This window comes from Pan troglodytes, chromosome 1, assembly GCF_028858775.2.
Source record: "Pan troglodytes isolate AG18354 chromosome 1, NHGRI_mPanTro3-v2.0_pri, whole genome shotgun sequence".
Classification (NCBI taxonomy): Eukaryota; Metazoa; Chordata; class Mammalia; order Primates; family Hominidae; genus Pan; species Pan troglodytes.
The window spans coordinates 176,963,368-176,990,114 of record NC_072398.2 but is presented as its reverse complement, the minus strand read 5'-3'; the positions used below and the strand labels follow the sequence as shown (position 1 = coordinate 176,990,114).

The 26,747-nt window shown below is 51.1% G+C and overlaps 1 protein-coding gene across 2 annotated transcripts; it reads right to left on the bottom strand.

Moving 5' to 3' along the window:
- Window positions 1–8,282: 8,282 nt before the first annotated feature.
- Window positions 8,283–20,036, bottom strand: LDLRAD1 (low density lipoprotein receptor class A domain containing 1). Of its 2 annotated transcripts, XM_513420.6 has the most exons (6): window positions 19,254–19,352; window positions 18,538–18,589; window positions 15,400–15,528; window positions 13,306–13,443; window positions 11,430–11,558; window positions 8,283–10,278 (listed from the first exon to the last, which is right to left on the bottom strand). In XM_513420.6, exons 1-6 carry the CDS (start codon window positions 19,272–19,274, stop codon window positions 10,130–10,132), a joined length of 618 nt encoding a protein of 205 aa, XP_513420.3. In that variant the 5' UTR covers window positions 19,275–19,352; the 3' UTR covers window positions 8,283–10,129. The 2 variants fall into 2 exon arrangements, with proteins under 2 accessions (XP_513420.3, XP_009456645.2); XM_009458370.4 differs by lacking the exons at window positions 15,400–15,528; window positions 18,538–18,589 and having other exon boundaries at window positions 19,254–20,036.
- Between the last annotated feature and the right edge of the window lie 6,711 nt (window positions 20,037–26,747).

The following is a 26,747-nucleotide window of genomic DNA, read 5'->3' as shown; positions in this document are numbered from 1 at the left end:
TGGCTCCCTCGACAGAAGCCCTCCAAAATGTTGGTGAGGATGTAGAACAACTGGAACTCTCATACTCTAATGATGGGAATGTAAAATGATGCAACCACTGTGGAAAACGGATAATTTTTAAAAGTTAAAAACACACCTACCTCATCCAGCGATTCCACTCCTAGGTGTTTCCTCAAGACAAATGAAAGTATATATCTACAGAAAGACTTGTACACAGGCCAGGCATGGTGGCTCACGCCTGTAATCCCAACACTTTGGGAGGCTGAGGCAGGAGGATCTCTTGAGGCCAGGAGTTGGAGATTATAGTGAGCTATGATTGTGCCACTGCACTCCAGCCTGGGTGACAGAGTGAGACCCTGTCTCTAAATATATAGATAGATAGATAGATAGATAGATAGATAGATAGATAGATAGATATAGATAGATAGATAGATAGATATAGAAAAGGGCCGGGCGTGGTGGCTCTTGCCTGTAATCCCAACACTTTGGGAGGCCAAAGTGGGCAAATCACCTGAGTCTGGAAGTTCGAGACGAGCCTGACCAACATGGAGAAACCCTGTGTCTAGTAAAAATACAAAATTAGCCAGATGTGGTGGCACATGCCTGTAATCCCAGCTACTCGGGAGGCTGAAGCAGGAGAATCGCTTGAACTCAGGAGGCGGAGGTTGCAGTGAGCCAAGATTGTGCCATTGCACTCCAGCCTGGGCAACAAGAGTGAAACTCCATCTCAAAAAAAAAAAAAAAAAAAAAAGAAAAGAAAAGAAGGCCAAGTGCAGTGGCTCACACCTATAATCCCAGTACTTTGGGAGGCTGAGGTGGGTGGATCACCTGAGGTCAGGTCAGGACTTCGAGACCAGCCTGCCAGCCTGGCCAACATGGTGAAACCTTATCTCTACTAAAAATACAAAAATTAGCTGGGCACAGTGGCGGGTACCTGTAATCCCAGCTGCTTGGGAGGTGGAGACAGGAGAATCGCTTGAATCCAGAAGGCAAAGGTTGCAGTGAGCTGAGATTGCACCACGACACTCCAGCCTGGGCAACAAGAGTGAAACTCCATCTCAAAAAAAAAAAAAAAAAAAAAAAAAAGGAAAAGAAAGAAAAGAAAATATTAAAAAATGTTTAAAGAGTTGCACATAAATGTTCATAGCAGTCTTATTTGTAATAGCCACAACTGGGAATAACCCAAAGTTAATTAAAAAGTGAGTGAATAGGTGAATGCATAAGTGAAGAATGCATCTCTTCAGCCTGGAATGCATAAACACATAGTGGTTTATACAATGGAATATTATTCAACAATAAAAAGAGTATTGGACATGCTACAACATGGATGAGTCTCATAATAGTTATTTTCAGTGAAAGGTGCCAGACAAAAACTGGTATATGCTGTATGATCCCATTTATATAACATTATAGAAAAGTGCAAATGAGTCTATACTGACAGAAAATAGATCAGTGGTTGCCTGAGTATGGGGGTGAGGATCAAGGATGGGTAAGAGGGAGGAGTTACAAAGGGGCACAAGGAAACTTTTGAGGGTGATGGGATTGTTCTCTTGTATTAACTGTGACAGTTCATGGGTGTGTATATATGTCAACATTTATGAAAATTTTTTTGAGACAGGGTCTTGCTCCATTACCCAGGCTGGAGTACAATGGTGTGGTCACAACTCACTACAGCCTCGAATTCCCGGGCTCACACAATCCTCCCACCTCACCCTCCCTGGTAGCTGGGACTATAGGCACGCACCACCACACCTGGCTAATATTTTGTATTTTTTGAGGAGATGGGGTTTCGCCATGTTGCCCAGGCTTGTCTTGAACTCCCGGGCTCAAGCAATCCTCCTGCCTCGAACTCCTGAAGTGCTGGGGTTACAGGCGTGAGCCACCATGCTCGGCGAAAATGTACACTTCAAATAGGTGTAGCGTGCCAGGTGCGGTGGCTCACACCTGTAATCCCAGCACTTTGGGAGGCTGAGGCGGATCACCTGAGGTCAGGAGTTCAAGACCAGCCTGGGTAACACAGTGAGACCTTGTCTCTAATTCAAAAATAAGGTCGGGCGCAGTGGCTCGTGCCTGTAATCCCAGCACTTTGGGAGGCCAAGGCGGGTGGATCCTTTGAGGTCAGGAGTTCGAGACTAGCCTGGCCAATATGGTGAAACCCTGTCTCTACTAAAAATACAAAAATTAGTTGGGCATGGTGGGGGGTGCCTGTATTCCCAGCTACTAGGGAGGCTGAGGCGGGAGAATTGCTTGAAACCAGGAAGTAGAGGTTGCAGCGAGCCAAAATGGAGCCACTGCACTCTAGCCTGGGTGACAGAATGAGACTCCGTCTAAAAAATAAAATAAAATAAAAAATAAATACACATAGCTTATTGTATTTCAACTATGCCTCAGTAAAGCTGTTTTTGAAAACCTCATTGAACTAGACACAAGATCTGTGCATTTTATCGTATACAACTACATATATGTATATATACAATATACATATGTACAAATATATATATATACTGTATATAGTATGTATACATACACACACATATATTTACATATATTCTTTTAAGGTCTCAAGAGAAATCACTTCTACTTTGACCTTGAGTGGCCCTCAGAATCCCTGTGATAGCCACCTGGCAGTGCATCTTTGGGCTGGTCCCTTTCTTCTCTGGGAAGCAGTGTCCTCTTTTGTCAAAAGCCTGGCTGTATTCTGAGGTCATCGCCAGCTCTAACACCTGTGGTTCTGTGAACCTAAGGATGAAAAAGAGTCCCCTGCAAACAGTGACGGCAGACAGTTAAACCAAACCAGATTTCCAGTCCAAACCCTGGGGCCCAACCTGAGCCACTTCAAATTCCATTAATCTACCCCTGCATGTTTGCACAGCAAAAAACCTGTTGTTCTTAAAGTACTGATCTTGGAGCTGGAGCCAGGGAGGCTGGGAGCTGGCAAATACAGACGCTGGCTACCTGGGTTCTCACTCCAGGCTGCTCTGCTGATGTGAGCCAAAGGAGGAGCCTGCCTGGCTGCCCTGGGTCCTGTGTCTTTCTGGAACCACCTTATTGAGTGCTGTTTGGGTGGTCGCTAAGGCACCTGCTCCTTTCTGAAAGGAATAACCAATTAACAAGAAACAAACAAACACTGGTTCTTCTGCCCAAGCCAGCCACCTCCTGTTTACAGGCTGTGGCCCTTTGGCCAGAGCCCCAGCTCTGCCTTCTAGGGAGAACTGGCTGAAAATGAGTGAGAAATGACCAGGGGTATGGTGGACTCTGGATTTGGGTCCTGGGTCTGCGTCTTAAAAGCTGTGATCTTAGGCAAGCAGTTTCATCTCTCCCTGCATCTGGGGAGTGTGAATAACCAAACCAGGTACCTGGAGTGGTTGCAAGGATTACAGAAAATGAGATGCCAGAGACACAACATACAGAACTTCCCAGTGGCGCCTGGCATGGACTGAACACTCCCTAAACCTTGACTATCAATATTCATTAAAGCTGCTGGCATGGTACCTGGCACCCTTTTCTTCTGCATGAAGCTTTACTGCTTCCAAGTGACATTTGCATTCTGGAGTTCACTTTTCCCCTCAGTAAGAATTTAAGAGGGACTGGCGCTGTGTCTTATTCCTGGTGTTCAGAGGACAGCCTTCTTTGCAGCCCCTCCTCAGAAGGCAGAATGAAATATATGTGTTCCTCCTGCTGAAAACCTCTGCTGACAGCCTGCAGCCTTCACAGTCAAGCTCCCTCTCTGCTGCCAGGGTCCAAGACTCTCCTGACATCCAGACACTCCCTCAGCTGCCAGGTGCCCTCCCCACACTACACCCACCTTGCCTTCCTGCCTGGTGGCTGAGCGTCTCTTCACCCTGGACTGCCCTTTCCACGCCCCCTGCCTGGCTCATTCCTAATCACCCTTCAAGGTCCTGCTTAGGTATCACCTCTGCTAGGAAGCCTTCCCAGACCTCCCGAGACAGCATGAAACTGAACTACCATGGTGTATTAGCCTGTTCTCACACTGCTAATAAACACATACTGAGACTGGGTAATTTAACACAGAAAAACAGGTTTACTGGACTCACAGTTCCACATGGCTGGGGAGGCCTCACAATCATGGTGGAAGGCAGAGGAGGAGCAAATGCATGTCTTACAGGGCGCCAGGCAAGAGGGCTTGTGTAGGGGAACTGCCCTTGATAAAACCATCAGATCTCATTGGACGTACTCAGTACCAGGTGAACACTATGTGGGAAACGCCCCCATGATTTAATTATCCCCACCTGGCCCTGCCCTTGCCACATGGAGATTATTACACTTCAAGGTGAGATTTAGGTAAGGACACAGCCAAACTGTGTCCAGAATTGGTGGGTTCTTGGTCTCACTGACTTCAACAATGAAGCCGCGGACCCTCACGGTGAGTATTACAGTTCTTAAAGGTGGTGTGTCCGCAGTTTGTTCCTTCTGATGTTCGGATGTGTTCGGAGTTTCTTCCTTCTGGTGGATTCGTCATCTCGCTGGCTTAGGAGTGAAGCTGCAGACCTTCGCAGTGAGCTTACAGCTCTTAAGGCGGCACGTTTTGAGTTGATAGTTCCTCCCAATGGGTTCATGGTCTCACTGGCTTCAGAAGTGAAGCTGCAAACTTTCGCGGTGAGTGTTACAGCTCATAAAGGCAGTGTGGACCTAAAAAGTGAGCAGCACCAAGGTTTATTGGAAAGAGCGAACAAACCAACCTTCCACCTTCGCAAGGGGACCCCAGCAGGTTGCCACTGCCGGCTAGGGCAGCCTGCTGTTATTGTCTTATCTGGCCCCACCCACATCCTGCTGATTGGTCCATTTTACAGAGAGCCGATTGGTCTGTTTTACAGAGAGCTGATTGGTCCGTTTTGACAGGGTGCTGATTGGTGCGTTTACAATCCCTGAGCTAGACACAAAAGTTCTCCACCTCCCCACTAGATTAGCTAGATACAGAGTGTAGATTGGTGCATTCACAAACCCTGAGCTAGACGCAGGGTGCTGACTGGTGTGTTTACAAACCTTGAGCTAGATACAGAGTGCTGATTGGTGTATTTACAATCCCTTAGCTAGACATAAAGGTTCTCCAAGTCCCCACCAGATTAACTAGATACAGAGTGTAGATTGGTGCATTCACAAACCCTGAGCTAGACGCAGGGTGCTGATTGGTGTGTTTACAAACCTTGAGCTAGATACAGAGTGCTGATTGGTGTATTTACAATCCCTAAGCTAGACATAAAGATTCTCCAAGTCCCCAGCAGACTCAGGAGCCCAGCTGGCTTCACTAAGTGGATCCCGCACAGGGGCCGCAGGTGGAGCTGCGTGACAGTCCCGTGCCCTGGGCGCACTCCTCAGCCCTTGGGCAGGTCGATGGGACTGGGTGCCGTGGAGCAGGGGGTGGCGCTCGTCGGCGAGACTCAGGTCGCGCGCAGGAGCCCACAGCGGGTGGTGGGGGAGACTCAGGCATGGTGGGCTGCAGGTGCGGAGCCCTGCCCTGCGGCGAGGCAGCTAAGGCGCGGCGAGAAATCGAGCACAGTGCCGGTGGGCCGGCACTGCTGGGGAATCCAGCGCACCCTCCGCAGCTGCTGGCCCAGGTGCTAAGCCCCTCACTGCCCGGGGCTTGCGGGCTGGACAGGTGCTCCAAGTGCGGCCCGCTGAGCCCACGCCCACCCGGAACTCGTGCTGGCCCACAAGCGCTGCGCGCAGCCCCGGTTCCGCCCGCGCCTCTCCCTCCACACCTCCCCGCAAGCCAAGGGAGCCGGCTCTGGCCTCGGCCAGCCCAGAGAAGGGCTCCCAGGGTGCAGCGGCAGGCTGAAGTGCTCCTCAAGCGCAGCTAGAATGGGCGCAGAGGCCGAGGAGGCACTGAGAGCAAGCAAGGGCTGCGAGGGCTGCCAGCACGCTGTCACCTCTCAAAACCATACCACATGGGAAGGGCCCAGACTTCAGAGTTGGCATTCCTGGCTCTGTCCCCCACCAGTCACACACCATCAACAAGCCGCCTTGCCTCTCTGAGAGGTTTTAGGTCCTCTAAAAATAATACCTACCTCATAGTGTTGTTGTGTGGATGAAAGGCAAAGCCCTTACTTACCATAGTGCCAGTTCATTGTAAGCGCTTGGCAGATGCTAGCTGTGTGCACCTAAGTACCTGGCTTTTAGTCCTTGTCCAGTTACTGACATGCTGAGTGGACGCGGACAAGTCTGTCTTAGACTTGGTTTCCCTATTCTGTTAATGAAGCATCTTAAGCCCCAGAGGCCTGTGGATGGTTTGGTGGGGGGGGGGGAGGGGGAGAGGGGTAAATTAATATGTAGCCCACAGTGCTGGGGCTTCTGGGCTTTTTTTCAGAAAGCGCTCCAGGCTGCCCACTAAAGAAGCCCAACTGCCACAGCAGCAGACCCTGCGGGGAGCTGGGCGCTCTGCAGCCGCCTGAGCTACCACTGCGGGGAGCTGGGTGCTCTCCAGCCGCCTGAGCCGCCATAGCTGACTTGGTATGAGCAAACATAGGCTAATTCTCTGATCTTGCCTGGCCTCCTGTGGCCAGTGCTCAGGACATGTCATTTGAGTGCTGAAATAAACCTCTGGACCTTTCTTTTTTTTGTTTTTGTTTTTTGAGATGGCGTCTCACTCTGTAGCCCAGGCTGGAGTGCAGTGGCATGATCTCGGCTCACTGCAAGCTCCACCTCCCGGGTTCAGGCCATTCTCCTGCCTCAGCCTCCTGAGTAGCTGGGACTACAGGTGCCCGCCACCACGCCCGGCTAATACCTCTGGACCTTTCTTATCCCTCAAGGACAAATTCAACCCCCTTTTTCCCTTGAGACTGGCATCCTGCTGGAGAAGGCATGGCCCAAGGCAGGAGGCCAAGAGCACACTCCTTCCCAGGCATCCTGGACTCGCCATCTTTCTCATCCCCCACCTTACTGTCCCCTGTTCCCCACCCATAGGAGGGCTGAAGACCCATGAGTTCTACCAGTAAATAGTCCTTGACCATCCCTTTTCTCTGCCCATTTGGTCCAAGCCCTTGGCTTCTTTTTATTGGGCTGTTGTAGTGAAAGGTCATGCTGGGTGAGATACCGTGGCTCACGCCTGTAATTCCAGAGCTTTGGGAAACCAAGGCAGGAGCATCTCTTGAGGCCAAGAGTTCAAGACCAGCCTGGGCAATATAGTGAGACTCTCATCTCTAGAAAAAGAAAAAAGAAAAAAGAGAAAAAAGAAAAAAAAAAAGGCTGAGCGTGGTGGGGCACGCCTATAATCCCAACTTCTTGGGAGGCTGGGGGAGGAGGATCATTTGAGCCCAGGAGTTTGAGGTTGCAGTGAGCTATGATCATGCCAGTGCACTCAGTCTGGGTGACAGAATAAGACTCTGTCTCTAAAAATATATATACATAAATAAAGATTGTGGTAGATCCAGTTTCCAGGCTAAATTGCCCTTGATGATAGCCCACTGCCATGCTAAGCACTCCACGATCTGTCCCCTGCTCACCCCTCTCACCTCTTCTCCTAGCTCCTCACCCACCCTCTACTGTGGCCTCTCTGGCCTGTTGGACATTGCCTGGCTGAGCTGTACGATCACACTTCTATGACTTTGTTCACATGCCCCCTAGGCCTGGATTTTCCTTTTCGTCCACTCTTACCTCTGGAAATTCTTCTAGCCTCCAGAGCCAGCCCAAAGTCTTCCTCCTCTGGGAAGGAAGGCTCCTCTGGTTCAGGGTCAGAACTAACGATGCCCGAGGGCTCTCTCAGCTCCTGCTTGCACTGCAGTTGGAGAGAAACTCAGTCCCTTGGGCAAGATCCCTGAGGAACCCTGTTCCAGGAACTCCTCAGTTGTTCCGGGTCAGAAAGGTGATTGTCCTGGCTCTGGGAGGCCCCTCTTCGGAGCCCTGAGCCCAGCATTTCCTGCGTTCCCAGCCCTCCCTACATGGTGTGAGGTGCTTCCTCCAGATGACCCTAAGCTCCTCGTTTGCTAGGATCCAGGTCTCTTCTCTGGGAGCTCAGCACCTGGCTCACAGCTTGGTCCAAAGCAGGTTTGCAGAGACTGATGAGCGAACGAACATATGAGGCAATAAATGAACCAGAGCTCACTAGTCCCTCGGATGCCTATTTTCAGTTTTCTTTTTTAAATTTTTTTTAAGTTCCGGGATACATGTGCAGGTTTGTTACATAGGTATACATGTGCCATGGTGGTTTGCTGCACCCATCAACTTGTCATCTGGGATTTAAGCCCCTATTTGTCCTGATGCTCTCCCTCCCCCTACCCCCTACCGCTGACAGGCCCCAGTGTGTGTTGTTCCCCTCCCTGTGTCCATGTGTTCTCATTGTTCAACTCACACTTATGAGTGAGAACATGCAGTGTTTGGTTTTCTGTTCCTGTGTTAGTTTGCTGAGAATGATGGCTTCCAGCTTCATCCATGTCCCTGCAAAGGACATGATCTCATTCCTTCTTATGGCTGCCATTTTCAGTTTTCAAAACTCAGAAAACTGATATGTAAAACCAATTTTATTAATTTTTCAGTGGGGATATGTCTGTCTCCCTCGACAGGAGCCCTCCCATCAGGCAGATCCCAAGTCTCTCTTTCAGAATATGGGTCTCACACTTGCTGACCCTCAATCTCATGTTTTATTTTTATTAAAAAGAAATTTTTTGAGACAGGGTTTGTTGCCCAGGCTGGAGTGCAGTGGCATGATCATGCCTCATTGCAGCCTCAATCTCCCAGGCTCAAACGATCCTCCCATCTTAGCTTTCTGAGTAGCTGGGACTACAAGCATGCACCACCCCGCCCAGCTATTTTTTTCCTATTTTTTGTAGAGACAGGTTCTCCCTATGTTGCCCAGGCTGGTCTCGAACTCCTGGGCTCAAGTGGGACACTTCCACCTCAGTGTCCCAAAGTGCTGGGATCATAGGCATGAGCCACTGCACCTGACAAGCTCACTTTTAAAATACCCCGCAGAGACTGCCCTGGCCAAGGTATGATCACACTGGTAGCTGGAAAGGCTTCTGGGCTGGGGTGCCACAGACTGTGTTTGGGTTCCAGTTCCAGCACTGACTTTGCTGTATGATTCTGGACAAGTCGTTACCCTCTCTGGGCCTCAGTTTTCTCATCCATCTAATGGAAATATTCATCCTTGCCTGCCTGGGTGGTGTGAAGCTGGAAAGATAAGCACAGAAGCAGCTCATTCAGGCTCCAGGATCAAAATATAGTCCCTACTTCCAGAAAACTGGGCTGTTTAGGCGGGCAGCTGGGCATAGAGTGGAGGGTGGGGAGTGCTGGGGTGGAGAGCAGGGTGGACAGACAGAAGACTGGTGAGGAGCCCTTCAAGCTGCTCTTTCTCCAGATCTTCTATTCTACAGCTCAGAGCTTCCTGGGGTGGCTTCCCACTGGTAGGATGCCAGATATCCTGTTTCATGTGCTCTGTCACGTGGTTAAATCAGTAGAGCCTGCTGGGTTAACTGAACTGGGGAAGATGCTAAGGTTGCATCCAAGCCCAGTATATCTGCCTTAGGTACCAAAGGGGTAGGAAGTGGCATATGTTTCACGTATGTGCCATCCATGAAAGCTAAACTCGACTTGTCATTTAAGCCCCAGACGTATCATCACTCTAAGGGATGACGAGATTAGGATCCACAAGTATGCCTTGGAGCAGTTAGCAGATTTCCTCTGTGTGGCCCCAGAGACAGGTGTGAAATCATGGAAGCAGATTCCCTTTGTCTTTGTGTTTGTGTTTTGTTTCATTTTTTTTGAGACAGGATCTCACTCTGTCGCTCAGGCTGGAGTGCAGTGGTGTGGTCACAGCTCACTGCAGCCTTGACCTCCTGGGTTCCCACAATCCTCCCACCTCAGCCTCCCTAGTAGCTGGGACTATAGGTGTGTGCCACCATGCCTGGCTAACTTTTGTATTTTTGGTAGAGATGGGGTTTCACCACCTCATCTTTGTTAGAAGCCACCTAACATGGTAATGAGCTCCTGGTCATTGGAAGCATTCAAGCAGAGGCTGAACAACTTCAAAGCAGGAGAGAAAATTCCTATTCAGAAATGATGTGTAGATCCCATTTCAAAGGCTGCTTCCTGCCCTTGTGCGCTAGGATTTGATTTTCATGTGAAGGGTTATCAGTGCCATTCCAGCCAGCCTTCCATGCTGGCCTGAGTGACCCACTCAGGGTCCGGGACAGGCATACTCATCAGACCAGTCGGAGCAGTGCTGTACATGGTCGCGGCAGAGATGTCTTGGGATACAGTCGCAGTACTTGAAGAAGGTTGAAGGACAGCGCCACCACCCAGGGCCGCAGGGTGGGCACACAGTTACTGCGGAGACAAGAGCCAGCAGGAGAGCAGTTGCTGTGTCCTGGAACGCTCTGTGCACCAGGGCACTCCCTAGTTCTGAAACCTGCCGTAGCTCCCCATGGCCCCAACCCATCTGACGTGAGTTGAGTGTGTTCCTAGTTTTCCTGTGGCAGAGAGAATCTAGACTCCACAGCTCACAGGCTATGTGACCTCCCTCACCCTGTCTGAACCTGTTTCCTAGTGTGCTCAAGCTTGTTATCAAGCAAAGGATGTCAGGCAAAGTCCCAGGCACACGGTAAAGACTGCAATATGAATGGGTGCCCTTCCTTACCCTGAGTCCAGCTATGCTCACCTGCCATGACTGCCTGAGGGTGCTCCTAGCCTTCTCTCCTCTGCTCAGGCCTCCGGCATTCCTCCCCACACACCCAGCCTCTGCCTACTGAAACCCGTCTATTCTTGGTCTTCTTGAATGCTACCTCTTCTGAGAAATCTCCCTTGATTCCTCCAGGTCCCCAGCACCTCCTTTCGGCATCAGCATGATGTGAGTCCTGGGGGTAGGACACATGCCTGATTCCTGATGTCCCCCACCTGAATCTGATACCAGGTGCGTTCTGAGCACCCCACCAATGCTCAGAACATGTTTGTTGATTGACCACTGGGGAAGAGATTGAGAGGAAACTCTAGGGCCGCTACAGGACTCGGGACTTGGATCAGGAGGCCTGGGTTCACACCTGAGCTCCCTTCCTATCACACATTGTACTAAGTTTCTCCTCTCAAAGCCTCCATTTACTTACATACAAATTGGGGCCAGTGATTCCTGCCCTGCTTTCCTCACAGGGTCACTGGGAGGTGCAGAGATAAGGGAACGCCAGGTTCAAATCCCAGCTGGGCCACGTATGTACTCCTTGCATGACCACCTTCTGGGACCCAGTTTTCTCATCTGTGCCTTTGAAGGTGACTTCCCCACTGCAGAAGAATGAGCCTCCAGAAAAAGTCACTTGGAGTGGTAGTGAGTACCCCATCACAGGATGTATTCAAGCAGGGGTAGAAAACTCCTTCCTAGGATGCAGGGAAGCATGCAAGGGGGAGCCCTAGAGATTCCCTGCTCACCCTTTGCCCTCTGGCTGCTGCCTGGACACCAGCCCCAGCCCAGCCTGTGCCCAGACCCCTACCTGGGCTCAGTTCATCTGAACAGTCCCCGCAGTTGTTAGTGCCATCACATTTTTGGTCTGAGTAGATCCAGGAGGCCGGGTCTCCACAGTGGGCCACAAGGAAGTGGGGGAGGCTCTGGGGCACATCTCCTGTAGAGGTACAGAGGAGGCAGGAAGAAGTCCACATCTGGCCACAGCTGTCTGAGGGTTATCGGGAGGAGGATTGACCACCCTGGCAGTGGCCAAACTCAGGATCAGTGCCCATCCAGCCCAGAAGGGTGCAAGCAGAAGGTTTCCTGGGGAGGTGGTGGAGTCAGAGGGAGAGGAGAGCTCCGTTGCTGGACAGAGGCCCAGAGATCTGCCCCTCCCTTCCTCAGTTCCTCCCCAGCCCTGGTGTGTTCCTGCCCCACACCACTGCTGATACTAGGCCCCCTCCACAAAGAGCCTCCTTGACACCTATCCAAAACCATTCTTTCAAGTTCAGGTTCAAGTTCCATCACCTCCAGGAAGCCTCTTCCCACTGGAACATCACAGGAATAAATGTGGAGTCTTACAGTTGGACCCCGGATCTCAGGGGAGATCTAGGGTTCACACACCTTGTAAGGCAGAGTCAGAGCACCTTTCTTGAAAGTGTGTTCTGTTAGGCAGCAGTGTGATAGGACTATCAAAAATTCACACAAACTCAGGCCACATCACTAGAGGTAGAAAACCTTGGGCAGGGAGGGAGCAAGATTCTGTTCGTTAGACTGCCCAGACCCAGCCAGAAGGGCTGAGGATGTTTCTGAGGCCTGTCCAGGGACGGGGACATGGGCAGTTGATATTCATTCTGTGGAGCATTGATGGAGTGGGGAGGGCCAGGAACTGGGTCACAAGGGGGCTGACTGTGACCTGGAGAAGGGGATGTGGCGTAGAGAAGAGAAACCTCATGGAGGGCAAGGGAGCAATCTTCAAATCCATGCAGCACCACCATCATGGCAGAAATTAAAGTGTGGTCTATCGGGGCAGGGTTGACAGAAGGACAGAGTTGGAACCAATCAGGGAGGAACCACTCTGGGAGGCAGCTCTAAGCCTGGGACAAGGAAAACCTTCCCATGGAAAAACCTTCCAATCCTTGCATCCCAGGGGATGCAAGCAGAGGCTGGGTGGCCTCGGTTGGGCTTGCTAGAGAGGGGATTGGGGATGAGCTGGGGCAAGGACTAGATGCTTTTGAGATTGCTTCTTGTCCTGAGGGTCTGTGATGCAATGACTCTCCCTCCATGAGCTCCCCCACCCCACCCACTGCACCTCTCCAGGCTCTCTCTCTCCTGTGGGGTCAGGCTCCTCTCTCCTGAGAACCTTCAGGTGTGTCTAAGATCTGGGGCCAGGTCTTCCCATTCATTCATTCGCTCATTCATTCAGCAAGCCGTTCTGAATACCCCTCTGTGCTAGGCGCTGGGGCCCCAATATCAAGCGGACTGGGCCTGCCTCAGAGGAGTTCACAGTCTGATGGGGGTGGCAGATGTGCCAATCAAGAGCGACAACCAGTGTGACGAGGGCTGGGACACAGGGAATCACAGGGACTGTGGAAGCCCAAAGGAGACACTTTAACCTAGTGTGGGAGTCAGGGAAGGCTTCCTGGAGGAGGTAACACTTGAACTCTGCCTTGAGGGATGAATACGGGCTCTCTGGGAGTGGAGATGCACAGGGTGAAGGCATTCCTTAGTGGGGGTACGTATGTGTGTCCCTGACTGGGACCAGGTCGGGGCAGGTGTTCCTGGATGAAGGCACTGGAGCATCAAAGCCATGGGGACGTGAAGGTGCCTGATGTGTTCAGGGATGGCTGAGCTTCAGTATGGCTGCCAAGAGCATCGGAGTGTGGGGGAACCCCTGGGAGGGGCAGCACCGAGCGGGTACTCACGGCACAAGCTCTCATCCTCGTCCTCGCCGTGGGTACAGGTGCGAATGCCATCACAGACCCCACTGGCTGGAATGCAGCTCCTCTGGTCATGGCACAAGAAGCCTGTCCTGTTTGTCAGTGTTATACAAGCTTGGGCTCCTGAATGGGCAGGGAAAGGCCCTGGAGGGTCAAGGGTGGTGCTCACAAGGACAAACCTTCCTCACCTGAACTCCGCCTAGAGCTGGCCTGAGGGGCTGGGGCAGTGGGGAGGATGGACCCAGCGCCATCAATGGGGTTCAAGCCCCAGCTGTACCCGCTGCCGGCTGCCTGATCTTGGGCAGATGACCTGACCACCCTGAGTCTCAGGTTGTTTGCAACATGGGAATCATAGCACACACCCCGTGGGACTCTTGTGGGGATTAAATGAAAGCATCTCTGTGAAGAAACGTAGAACAGAAAATGTGCAGAACTAGTAATGGTTCTCTCTTGTGTTGAAAACTTATTTACAGTGTCATGGGAAGCTTCTGAGGACAATGTTCAATTCAGTGAAGTGGTTTTAATGGTGGAGCTCCTGGTACCAGGTTAGAGTGTCAGAAGCAATATATTTGGGCTGGCTGGAGGGCCATATGTCATAATTCCTTCTATCTGGGCACAACTGCAAAGCACTTTCATATCTTTATTCTATAGTTCCCCAAACACCCCTGTGACACGTCATCATTAGCCCCCCATATGGGAGGAGAAAAGGAATACCCACTCCTAGGGCTGCCCCAAAGAATTAAAAGGCAGAAACCTACGGACAAGGTAGGAGGAACCCCTTGGCCCCACATGTGTATACGTGTGCATAATTGGGGATGGGAGCCAGTTTGTGCATTTGTGTTTGTGCATGCGTGAACCACCTCTCAGTCCCTGGGCTGCCTCAGCTAGTGTGTGTGGGGGAGGCGGCGGGGGGGAGCAACTCTCAGAGACACTCATGTTGACACAGACACACACAGATGCACACACACATGAACACAGGCTCACACACACACTGCTGCACCTATGTGCACACTCACAGATACACAGACAACAGATGTGCACACACGCACTGACACACAGACATGAACATGCATACACAGCTGTGTACACTCATAGACACGCTAAACACACAGATGTGCACACAGGCTCATGACTGCAGCTGCTCATGTATTCATCCACCTCAGGGTCTGCGTTCCTGCACGGGCAGGGGGAGCGCTGCGAATCTCAGCCCCCGCCCCCACCTCAGCCCTCTATACCCACCCTGCCTGGCTGCAGAGCCATCCTTCAGAAACATCCGCCTGCCCCCAACTTGCCCCCAACTTAATCCCCTTTCTGTGGCTCCTGGACTATGACCTCCCTTCTCGGTGCAGCCTGTGAGGCCCTTGGCACTGGGCCCCACTTGTCACTCCAGCCCTTCCTGTGCACTGGCCTCTTGCAGTCTCTTCTTCTCTTCCTGCTTCCTCCCACCCCTCAGGGCTCCACACATGCTGTTCCCTGTGCCTGGGATGCTTTTCCTGGCATCCCCCCACTACCAATACCCATTGTGCCTACCCTGACTCCTCAATGGGGCTAGACTCTCAGGGCTCCCAGGGACCCCGCTGTAATGTGTATTCACGTCTAGACGGCTCTCGGAACAGTTATTAGCTCCATGAAGGCAGGCACTGTGTTGGGGTTGTTCACCCCTGAAGCTGGGGCTGCAGGCATGTATGGGATGTCACCCGGTCCCCTGTGGTGGAGATGGGCACACAGTTGGATAGCACCACCCCGGGGTGGCCAGGCCAGAGGAAGAGGAAGTGTAGGGACTGGGGGGCTGAGAAGAGGCTCGTAACCCATCCTGGGGGTCTAGGAAGGCATCCTGGAGGAGGTGACATCAGAGCTGGGTCCTCTCAATAATCATGTCACAGATGTGCAAATGGAGGCTCAGAGACAGGTATAGTCAGTGTGTGTGCAGGTGTCTGTGTGTGTCTGTGCATGCACCTTAAGGAATTAGTCCAAAGTCACCTGGTGGAGAAGCCAGGCAGGTCGGGGCTCCCTCGTCTCTCTGTGCCCTCCCATGCCCTCCCCGCCGGGTCTGACCCACCCTCTCTTGGCCGCCCTGACCTGGGGTGCGTGATGGGAGTCCAAGAATGGTGACCAAGGCGATGAGGGCCGCCACAGTTGCCAGGAGGAGCAGCAGAGAGGCAGAGAGGCAGGCCCCGCGACGTGAGCAGCAGAGGTGGCCGCCGCCTGCTGTGTGGGGGGGAAACAAGCCCAGGGGTGGTGGTGATAGGGGGCCAGCGCTAGGAACATGGAGCTCCCTCTCCGCCCTGGCCGCTGCAAGCAGCCTCTCCCCCACCAGGGTGAGCAGAGCAGGGATGGCTTCACTGGAGGAGCAGCTCCCAAGCCCTCCTTGATGCTCTTTGTTCTGCCTGTGGGCCCACCCCACTAGGTGCCCCCCTGGCCAGGGGCCCACAGCTGGCTGAATGGCAGAGGCGGACAGCCCTCCCCTCCCACCCGCCATCAGGAGACTTCCTCAGGACGCAGGGAGAGATGGACGCCTGCATGTCCAGCCCCCACCTTGGGGCAGAAGCTCCATTAGGCCCTTCATAACCGTGCTTTATTTTTCAAAACAACCTTTTATTTTATCAATGAGGAAACTAGGGCTCAAGAAGAAAAGATTCATGTCACCCTGGGTGGAGCTGGCGTGTGAATCCACACCTGTTTGATGCCAAAACCCATGCCCTTTCCACGATCCCAATTGACTGTCCATTCTGGAGTCTGCTGGGATGCAGGTTGGAATCCCAGCTCTACCACATCCTACCTGGGCCACACTGAGTAAGCCACTTCACTTCCCTGTGCCTCAGTTTCCTCATGTGGAAAATGGGTACCATAATAGCTACCTTAGACTTTGTTGAGAGGATTAGAATTTGTTGAGTTAATGTGCACAGAGTAAGTGTTGAGTATGAGCTATTATTATTGCTTTTTTTAATTATTATTTTTATATTTTAGAGATAGGGTCTGGCTCTGTTGCCCAGGCTGCAGTGCAATGGTGTGATCGCAGTTCACTGCACCCTATAAGTCCTAGGCTCAAGCAGTCCTCCTGCCTCAGCCTCCCAAAGTGCTGGGACGACAGGCGTGCACCACTGTGTCTGGCCTGTTATTGCTTATTGAGGACTTACCATGTGCCGAGCCTTATTCTAAGCACTGTGGAGATAGCAGTGATAGGGGACGTCCCTGCTCTTGTAGAACTGTACTTTAATTCTCCTTTAATTCTCCCCTGCTTACAAAATAATAAAAGAAGGCTTTACTGAGGACCTCCTGGGTGCCCTGCTGTGCAGCTTGCCCTGGTCCTTGCCCTCTGCAGCTTGTTATTGCACTTAGAAGGCAAGGCATGGACATGTCTGAAGGGGTGTGGGAGCTACTGACGTGCCCAGGCCACAGGTACCTCAGAGAAAGGGGCAGGAGCAGGTGTGATTCATCCCTGTGACCCCAGGGCCCAGCCCAGAGCCAGGCACGCGGTGGGGGCTTTTGTTTTTTGTGTTTTTTTTTTTTTTTTGAGGCGGAGTCTTGCTCTATTGCCCAGGCTGAAGTGCAGTTGCATGATCTCGACTCACTGCAACCTCTGCCTCCTGGGTTCAAGCGATTCTCCTGCCTCAGCCTCCCGAGTAGCTGGGATGACAGGCGCCCGCCACCATGCCTGGCTAATTTTTGTATTTTTAGTAGGGACGGGGTTTCACCATGTTGGCCAGGCTGGTCTTGAACTCCTGACCTCAGGTGATCCGCCCACCTTGGCCTCCCGAAGTGCTCGGATTACAGGTGTGAGCCACCACACCGGCCTGGGGCTTTGTGAACACTCTGTGAATATGCCAACCTGGGGGTCCAGGAGGCAAGAGAAGGCCCCCAGTATGGGTCAGTCCAGGTTATTTCCAATCCATTCACATTTCTGATGCAGTGTCCTCAGAAGCAGAATGGGATTTCCACAGGCAGGTAAGGGGAGGGTGCAAAGAGAGGGCATTCCAGGCAGAGGGTGTGGCAGGAGTAAAGGCCCGGTGGTTGCAGGTGGGGGAGCACAAATGGCCTGGGGTGGTGGGACTCCAAGATGGATGTGTATTGGGAGGGGAGACAATAGCAGGAGAGGCAGCATAAATCTAAAACCTGTCATCCCTACAGCCCTAGTTGGTGGCTCCTTGGCCATCAGCAAACAGGGTAAACTCAGGTAACCAGGGAGGCAGCGTGACTCTGGGCAGGGAGAGGTGTCCTGATCAGCCAAGCAGCTCCTCAAATATTTGTGCAGCACAGACCATGCACAAGGTGGGGCCATGGGAGAACCCGCAGAACCAAGGCTCCTGGCCAGGTGAAGCTGTTGCACTTCAAAGCCAGAAAGCCCTTAGGTGCCAGTCCTCTCCCTGTACCGATGAGGAAAAGGAGGCGATTCTTTCCACAACCGCGCCCATCATGAGTCAGGACTTAGAAATAAACAAACACCAGCTCGGAGCAACAAAAGCCCTGGGGCTTTGTAACCAGAGAGACCTCAGTTCACATTTGAACCCTGGCCCTCCAACCTCCCTGCTGTGTGACCTTGGCCTGGTTACTCAACCTCTCTTAGTTTCAGCTGTCTCATCTGTTACTGCCCCATAACAGGGCCCCTATCTCAGAGCTGTCCTGAGGATTAAAGAGATCATGCAGTGCCAGGCACCTAACTGGGGCTGGATTCTTTATAGCTGGTATTTTAATCTACCTCTCTGAGTGTGTTTCGTCATTGATCAAATGTGGGCCAAGCCAGGGCATGTGCAAAGCTCAGTACATGTGTGTTTCTTCCTTCTTCTATTTTCAGAAGGGTAAAGAGGACTGTCCTGGTCACACCATGGGCCAGTGGCACATAGTAGGGCTAAATAAATGTGTCACTTTATCCATCAGAGTTAAAGAGAATTGCCCAGGTCACCCACTGAGTCAAGAATTTGACGCTGGTGCTCTTTTCTCTGTGTTACAGGTGGGCACTGTATGCAGTTTGGTGCCTGTGAGGTAGGCAGCACACAGTAGGTGCTTAATGAATGCATGTGCATGGAGAGAATGAATAACCCTATTAAGCAAGTGACTGTCAGCATGGCTGGCCAGGAAGCTGGGAGCAGACAACGTTAACATGGAGGCAGAGGTCTGAGGGACAGTGGGAGCCTTGAACCCTCCTCATGTCTCTATCGCCAACTGCCAGCTTCAAGGGAGCCCCACAGGGCACTGGCCCCAGGCCCTCCAGTTCTTTACCTTCCCCTCCAGGGTGGGCTTTGGGTTCAGCAGCAGTGTAGCCATTCTCTCCCTGCCCAAGAGAACAGAGTGAGGGGTGGGCTTAGGTGAGGTGAGCTCCAGCCTCAGGGAGGCAGACAACAGGGTTTTCAGAGGGGTCACTGAGAGAGTCTTAGGTGGAACCACGGGTCCGTCACACCCCAGCATCTCACGCCCCAGATGCATCATGCCCGCTTCATATGTCCACACCTTTGCCTGCACTGTGCCCTCTGCCTGGAAAGCCTTTTTTTCTGCTGTCCACCTGGTAAATATTCATCCTTCAAACCAGCTTGGGCGGCGACTCCTGGGTGAGGCTTTCCCTGATACCCTCCTCCCCAGTAAAACTGGCCGCTCTTCTCTCCTGTCCACCTGGCTCCTCTGTTTCCATACCAGCACTTGCCACCTGGACTGTATTGCTGGGTCATTGATAGGGTCCCCTACACCCTGGGAGTGAGCCCCGGGGCAGGACGGGGGCTGATTTTCCTCCGTGTCTCCCATGTATGCCCACTCTCTACTGCCCACTCCTCATCCCAAGGTTTGCTCTCCCAAGATCAGGAGCCTGGTCAGGGCAGCTCTTACCTGGGGACAGCTCTTACTTGGAGACAACTCTTACCTAGGGACAGCTCTCACCTGGGGACAGCTCTCACTTGGGGACAGCTCTTACTTGGAGACAACTCTCACCTGGGGACAGCTCTCACCTGGGGGAAGACCTTGTTCATGTCTTCGGTTTCCTGCTCCCCGACTGGGGCTGTGTGCAGAGAGCTCAGCACGGGTTCCCTGCATTGTCACCAAGGCCAACTTGGAGGAGGGACAAGCAGGAGGCCTTGCCCGGGCCACACCCTCCCTGTGGGCAGGCCCCTGTCAGCTGCCTTCCAAGCAGAGGCAAAGGCAGGAGGGCCCCTCTCCGGCCAGGCTATTCCCTCATCTGCCATCTGACAGCAACATTGCGAGGCTGGAATCCTCATCCCTATTCCACGGATGAAGAGCCAGAGGTTCAGAGAGGGAGAAACTGCCCCAAGTCTCACAGTACATGGGAGGAGTGAAACCCAGAAACTTTTCAGGAAGTGCATTTTCCTCCACATCAGAGATGGAACCGGAGGAGCTCAGGTTCCAGGGGTATGAAGATGCAGGCAGAAACTCCCAGAATTGACGTTTCGGTGGCTAGAAAGTAGGGGTCATTTTCTCGTTGATGTTCTTCTGTTCAACTACATAGGTGACCTAGATTGAAAGAATATGCATTTTCCACTAAAATTATAAAGCAAATATAATTTTAAATTGTTTCATTTAGAAACGTGGCAATGTGAATTTTTACTGCCCCTGAGGTGGTGCCTGAGGTAGGGAAGAGGTGGGGGGCTGGTTGCTTGCGTGAACAACCCCTTCTATGTCCCCAGTGAGTGGGTTTCCCTAGCAGCCTGTCCCACTGCTGAGTAAACCAAGGCCCTGGAATCTTGAGGGACAAGTCCAAGGACCCGGACCAAGGGAGGAGAGGTGTCTACCTCCAGAAATGAGCTCAGGAGTTCTTGCACCTGCCTCTGATGCCCATAGATTTTCCAACCTGCAATCAGCCTTTTCTTTTGCATTGGGAAATAAAATGATGAATCCACGTGGGTGCAAGTGGGAGGCACAGACACAGGGGCAGCCCTTGGGAGGCAGCAAGTAACATTGTGAAGAGCTGAGCCCTAGGCCAGGAGAACAGGACTCTCATTAGGGCCCTACCACTGGCTCTGACGGGTGACTCACTCCCCTTCCCTGCGCCTCAGTTCCTTCATCCAGAAAATAAAGATATAAGCTAGATGAAGGGGGTGTTTTAGTTTAAGGTTCCCCAGAATCAGACTCTAAGACAAAATTTGAGGGCAAGTAGAGTTAATTGGGAGTGATCCCAGGAAATGCTGGTCGGGGGGTGAGGGAAATGAGACATGGAAGAGAAGGATCCGATAACAGTCGTGTTATGAAGCAGGTTTCCGCTGTGGGCAAGTGGAATTTAGCCCTGCTGGGGCACTCAGGGAAGCTAGAGGAGAAGATGCCCCTCAGAGTTATCCCACTCAAGGTGAGGGGAACTGGGGTATTAATCTGCCAGCTCCTGCCAGTCTTGGTTGAGAATGGCCAGAGGAGGCCAGGCATGGTGGCTCATGCCTGTAATCCCAGCACTATGGGAGGCCGAGGCAGGTGGATCACCTGAGATCAGGAGTTGAAGACCAGCCTGGCCAACATAGTGAAACCCCGTCTTTACTAAAAATACAAAAAATTAGCCGGGCATGGTGGCAGGCGCCTGTCATCCCAGCTACTCAGGAGGCTGAGGCAGGAGAATCGCTTGAACCTGGGAGGCAGAAGTTGCGGTGAGCCAAGATTGCGCCATTGCACTCCAGCCTGGGCAACAAGAGCGAAACTTCGTCTCAAAAAAAAAAAAAAAAGACTAGCCAGAGGGTGTTAATTCCTTGTACCACTGGGCTGCCTTAGGCAAGGAGATGTCAGTGATGGCAACTTAGCAGCTGCACGCTAAGCTAATATGTCCTGAAATGGAAAGCGCTGATAGCATGGGCAGGGCACCCATGGTCCCTACTAAAGACACTAACTAGATTTTATCTGGCATGTCAGCTGCAATTGATTGCAAAAGGCTCTCTGGAACATGGGCCTCAGAAGGATTCTGAGGTCAGAACTGTGATTGACTAGTGATACCTGCCATGGGTGTAAGAGTGGAGAGGGGTATCAGACATGATGACTTTCACTCACATCCGTGTGAAAAGACCACCAAACAGGATTTATGTGAGCAATAAAGCTGTTTATTTCACCTGGGTGCAGGTGGGCTGAGTCCGAAAAGAGTCAGCGAAGGGAGATAAGGGTGGGGCCGTTTTATAGGATTTGGGTAGATAAAGGAAAATTACAGTCAAAGGGGGGTTGTTCTCTGGCGGGCAGAGTGGGGGTCACAAGGTGCTCAGTAGGGGAGCTTTTGAGCCAGGATGAGCCAGGAGAAGGAATTTCACAAGACAGTGTCATCAGTTAAGGCAGGAACCGGTCATCTGGATGTATACGTGCAGGTCACAGGGGATATGATGGCTTAGCTTGGGCTCAGAGGCCTGACAATGACCATTTGCCATTCCTGGACATATTAATGCCCTTCAGCCTCTGGCCTTCCTTGACTCTGTGATTCTTAAGTGTTCCTTTATAAAGACTCCCCGGGGCTTTGAAATGCCCTTTCATCTGCTGAGTCCAGGTACAGCCACATACAACTGTGCTGAAAGCACTGCGTCTCTCCAGGGCTCAGGCTGTCACCAAGAACCCTTGAGGGAAGGGCAGCAGGGGGCCTGGTGAAATGAAGGACAGGCCCTAGTGCCTCAATCCTTGAACTTCCTGGAGTCATATCCCCTGCAATTCACAGTCTCACTCTCAAGGGGAGGGCATGGATGGAAGGGAGGCAGATATTACTTATTGAGCAGCTACTATGCTCCAGGCACTACACCAGCCACCTTACACACGCCCTCTCCCTTGATCCTCACAACAACTCTGAAAGATAGGTAATATTATTACACCCACTAGGCAGATGCAGAAACTGGGTTCAGAGAGGTTAAGTAACTTGCCAAAGCCACACAGTGGGTAAACAGCAGAGCAGAGATTTTAACCCAGGTCAGTTTTGCCTCCAAGCAGAGTTGATTCACACTCCCTCCCTTGTGGATGAGAATTTCTGTTGATCACATCTCTGTCAACACTTAGTACCATCAGACTTTTTGACTTCCTCCAGCCTGACAACTGTGAAATACCATCAGTGGCTCACCGCCTTTAGGATTTGCAGTCCTCTTTTGCTTAACCTCAGATGTGTCTCATTCTAAAGCAGGGAGATGCTGGGCACTGTGGCTTGCACCTGTAATCCCAGGACTTTGGGAGGCCAAAGCGGGTGGATCGGTTGATATCAGGAGTTCGAGACCAGCCTGGCCAACATGGTGAAACCCTGTCTCTACTAAAAATATAAAGGGCCGGGCACGGTGGCTCACGCCTGTAATCCCAGCACTTTGGGAGGCCGAGGCGGGCGGATCACGAGGTCAGCAGATCGAGACCATCCTGGCTAAAACGGTGAAACCCCGTCTCTACTAAAAATACAAAAAATTAGCCGGGCGTGGTGGCGGGCGCCTGTAGTCCCAGCTACTCGGGAGGCTGAGGCAGGAGAATGGCGTGAACCCGGGAGGCAGAGCTTGCAGTGAGCCGAGATTGCGCCACTGCACTCCAGCCTGGGCGACAGAGCAAGACTCCGTCTCAGAAAAAAAAATAAAAATAAAAATAAAAATAAAAAAATAAAAATACAAAAATTAGCCGGGCACGAAGGCCCACGCCTGTAATCCCAGCTACTTGGGAGGCTGAAACGGGAGAATCGCTTGAACAAACGGAAGGCAGAGGTTGCAGTGAGCCGAGATCGTGCCACTGCACTCCAGCCTGGGTGACAGAGTGAGACTCTGTCTCAAAATAAATAAATAAATAAATAAAGCAGGGAGAATGGTGAGTGGTGGATGGAGAGTTCTAGCAGCAGCTTAAGGCGGTGCCCATATGAGGGTTAGAGGAGGAAATTGGAAAGAGTGGAAAACAGGGCTGCCAGAGTCCCTCAGGGAAACTCAGAACTTTGATCAGCAGAGTCAAAGGGACCTCAGGCTCAGAGAGAACAACGGCCTCACTTTACAGAAGGGGGATCTAAAGTCCGGAAAGAAGAGGGGACTTGTGCAAGGCCATACCGTGGTCAGTGTCCCAGTACAGTGAGCACTCCTTCCACAGCAGCAGATGGCCTCAGGGACATTGGCACGTGCAGCCTCAATTTTTTTTTTTTTTGAGACAGAGTCTTACTCTGTTGCCCAGGCTGGAGTGCAGTGGCGCGATCTCCGCTCACTGCCATCTCTGCCTCCTGGGTTCACGCCATTCTCCTGCCTCAGCTTCCCAAGTAGCTGGGACTACAGGTGTCTGCCACCACACCCGGCTCATTTTTTGTATTTTTAGTAGAGACAGGGTTTCACTGTGTTAGCCAGGATGGTCTCAATCTCCTGACCTCGTGATTTGCCCACCTCGGCCTCCCAAAGTGCTGGGATTACAGGTGTGAGCCACCGTGCCCGGCCCAGCCTCAATTATTTTTAGCCTCACTGTCTCTCTTGCCTAGGGTACAGGCCCCAGGCTGCCAACCTCACGTGTCCCAGCAGTTGCTCCTGAAGGGCACTGTTCAGATGCTGGGCCCACGTCGTCCCCTCCTTCTCTACTGTCTGCTGTCTTTCTGGTTAGTTAGAACTGATGGCAGGGGCTTTCACTGCCTGTTCTTGTCCTAGCGGAAGGCAGTTGTTGGAATAGTTATATCATGAACATTAATGGCTTGGGCTGTAGTAAACAACCTCCACCTCCACCCTGCTGTGCCCTTGGCCTTGACTGGGACTCCTGGGCCAGGGCTGGGTAAACTTCTAGCAAGAGCACAAGTTTTGGAGCTGATAGTCCAAATGGTCTCACCACTAGCTGAGTGATCTTGGCTGGGTCACTTAACCTCTCTGAGCTGGGCTCAGATTGAGGCTGGGCTGGGCACGGTGGCTCACGCCTGTAATCCCAGCACTTTGGAAGGCCAAGGCGGGCGGATCACAAGGTCAGGAGATCGAGACCATCCTGGCTAACACAGTGAAACCCCGTCTGTACTAAAAAAATACAAAAAATTAGCCAGGCATGGTGGCGGGCACCTGTAGTCCCAGCTACTCGAGAGGCTGAGGCAGGAGAATGGCATGAACTCGGGAACTGAAATCGTGCCACTGCACTCCAGCCTGGGCGACAGAGCGAGACTCCGTCTCAAAAAAAAAAAAAAAAGAAATACGGAAAGGTAGGAAGAATAATGTAACAAATAATCACGAATCCGAGTTAACAAGTGTTAACATGTAGTCAGTTTTGCTTCACATTTTTTTCTGTTAAGTACAGCACAATTGAGGGCCTCTGTTTTTTTCCCCAGTTGTATTTCTTCTCCTCCCTTTCCAGAGTTGATCAGTTTCCTGAGTATGGCATGTATTCTTTGGTAACTGGTTTGTATATTTTTAACATATGGGTATATATGCATGAAAAATACGTAGTGCTGCCTTTATGGCTTTTTAAAAACATTGATAAAATTTAAAAATAAATATCATTTTAGTGTACATATCTCTATTGTTCTTTACACACACACACACAATCTAGTGTACATATCTCTCCTGCTCTTTACACACACACACACACACACCTAGAATCAGTGTAGAAGCATCTTCAATTTCTCCAGATCTTGTGAAACTGCTCTGCAAAGGGAGTGACCTTGCACTCCCATCAGTAGTATGTGAGAGCTCCTGTCTCCCCAGTCTCACCAGCTGTTGAAATTGCCAGACTTCCTGACACCTGCCAGTCTGGTAGGTGTGGAATTGTATGTGGTTTAACTTTCACTCCTCTAGTTAGTCCTACTGCTACTACCAATTGCTAACATTTATAGAGTTCTTTACTTTTGTCACATACTATACTACATGCTTTATGTATATTCACTCATTTCATCCTCCATAGGAGATGGGGACTATTATTTCCATTTTACACATGAAAAAACTGAGGCACAGAGACATGAAGTTACTTGCCCACGGTTCACACCCACAAAGTGGCAGAGCCAGAATTCAGACCTGGCTGGCTGAATTCACTCTTATCCTCACCACTCAAAAGTGTGGCCAGCGGATCAGCAGCACCCACATCACCTGGGAGCTGGTTAGAGATGCAGATTCCCAGGGCTCCCCAGACCTACCACACCAGAATCTCCATATTGACAAAATGCCCAGGAGATTCGAAAGCACATTACTTTGGAAAAGCACCGCCCTACCCTATGTCGTTATGCAGCTCCTTTTAAAATATACAAGTGGATTTCCTCCCTCGTGAATTGCCTTTTCATATCTGTTGCCCATTTTTCTATGGGTGGTTTGTCTTTTCTTTATTGATTTATGAATTTCTTTATGATGGATTTGAATCATTTGTTATATGGGTTGTAAATATCTCTCCCAGTCTGTGGCTTGTCACTTCTTAGGATGACTTCTGCTGGCTCCTTCTACCTTTCTAAATCCATCGTTCTTGCCAGAAGTCTTCTTTGCCTTTGCCTATACCTATATTCTTTATGCTCTGGGTCTCCATCTTAGCCTGGCTGTGGCTAAGGGAGAGTCACTGGACACGAGGTCAGCAAACCCCAGCTTGAGTCAGACAGACCTGGGTTTTCATCCTGACTCTGCCAAATTGAGACCTATCTAATTTAAGGTGGCAAGCTGCAGACTCTGTCAGTCTCAGTTTCCTCATTTGAAAAATGGGGATAAGAATATTTAATTCAGAGTGGTGGCTGGAATGAAGTGAGTACACATATGAGAAAAGTGCTCTGCACCCTTTAAGGGTGGAATATTGTTTCTGGATGCCTTGGTCTGTTTCCAATTATGGAGATTGACCTAGGGACCTGCGAGATCTGCTTCTAGACCTGCCTATTGGTGAGGCCCAGTCTCTGCGTCAGCATAGATCACTCCTTCCCTATCCCTCCCACAACTCTGGGATCCTGGCTGGCTGCCTCCCCTCTCTGTTTACTCAACTGTACAATATACATGTTAAACCCCATCCTGTTTTCCAAGATGGATTTTTTTTTTTTTTTTTTTTTTTTTACTTTTAAGTGCAGGGATACATGTGCAGGATATGCACGTTTGTTACATAGGTAAACATGTGTCATGGGGGTTTGTTGTACCAATTATTTCATCACCCAGGTATTAGTTATTTTTTTTTGATCCTCTCCCTCCTCCCACCCTCCACCTACAATTGGCCCCAGTGTGTGTTGCTCCCCTCTATGTGTCCATGTGTTCATCATTTAGCTCTCACTTATAAGTGAGAACATGTGGTGTTTGGTTTTCTGTTTCTGTTAGTTTGCTAAGGATAATGGCCTCCAGCTCCATCCATGTCCCTGCAAAGGGCATGATCTTGTTCTTTTTATGGCTGCATAGTATTCCATGGTGTATATGTACCACATTTTCTTTTTCCAGTCTATCACTGTGGGCATTTGGATTGATTCCATGTCTTTGCTATTCTCAATAGTGCTGCAGTGAACATATGTGTGCATGTGTCTTTATAATAGAACGATTTATATTCCTTTGGGTATATACCCAGTAATGGGATTGCTGGGTTGAATGGTGTCTGTGACTTTAGCATTTTAGGTCTTC

What these genes read in the sequence shown, in the direction of transcription:
- LDLRAD1 (XM_513420.6), bottom strand. Translation starts at nt 19,274, where the DNA reads ATGAACAAGGTCTTCCCCCAG. An exon ending in TGAACAAGGTCTTCCCCCAG is followed by an intron (nt 18,590 to 19,253) that starts GTGAGAGCTGTC and finishes TCTCTTGGGCAG; the next exon opens with GGAGAGAATGGCTACACTGC. An exon ending in TTCAGATGAACTGAGCCCAG is followed by an intron (nt 10,279 to 11,429) that starts GTAGGGGTCTGG and finishes TTGTCTCCGCAG; the next exon opens with TAACTGTGTGCCCACCCTGC.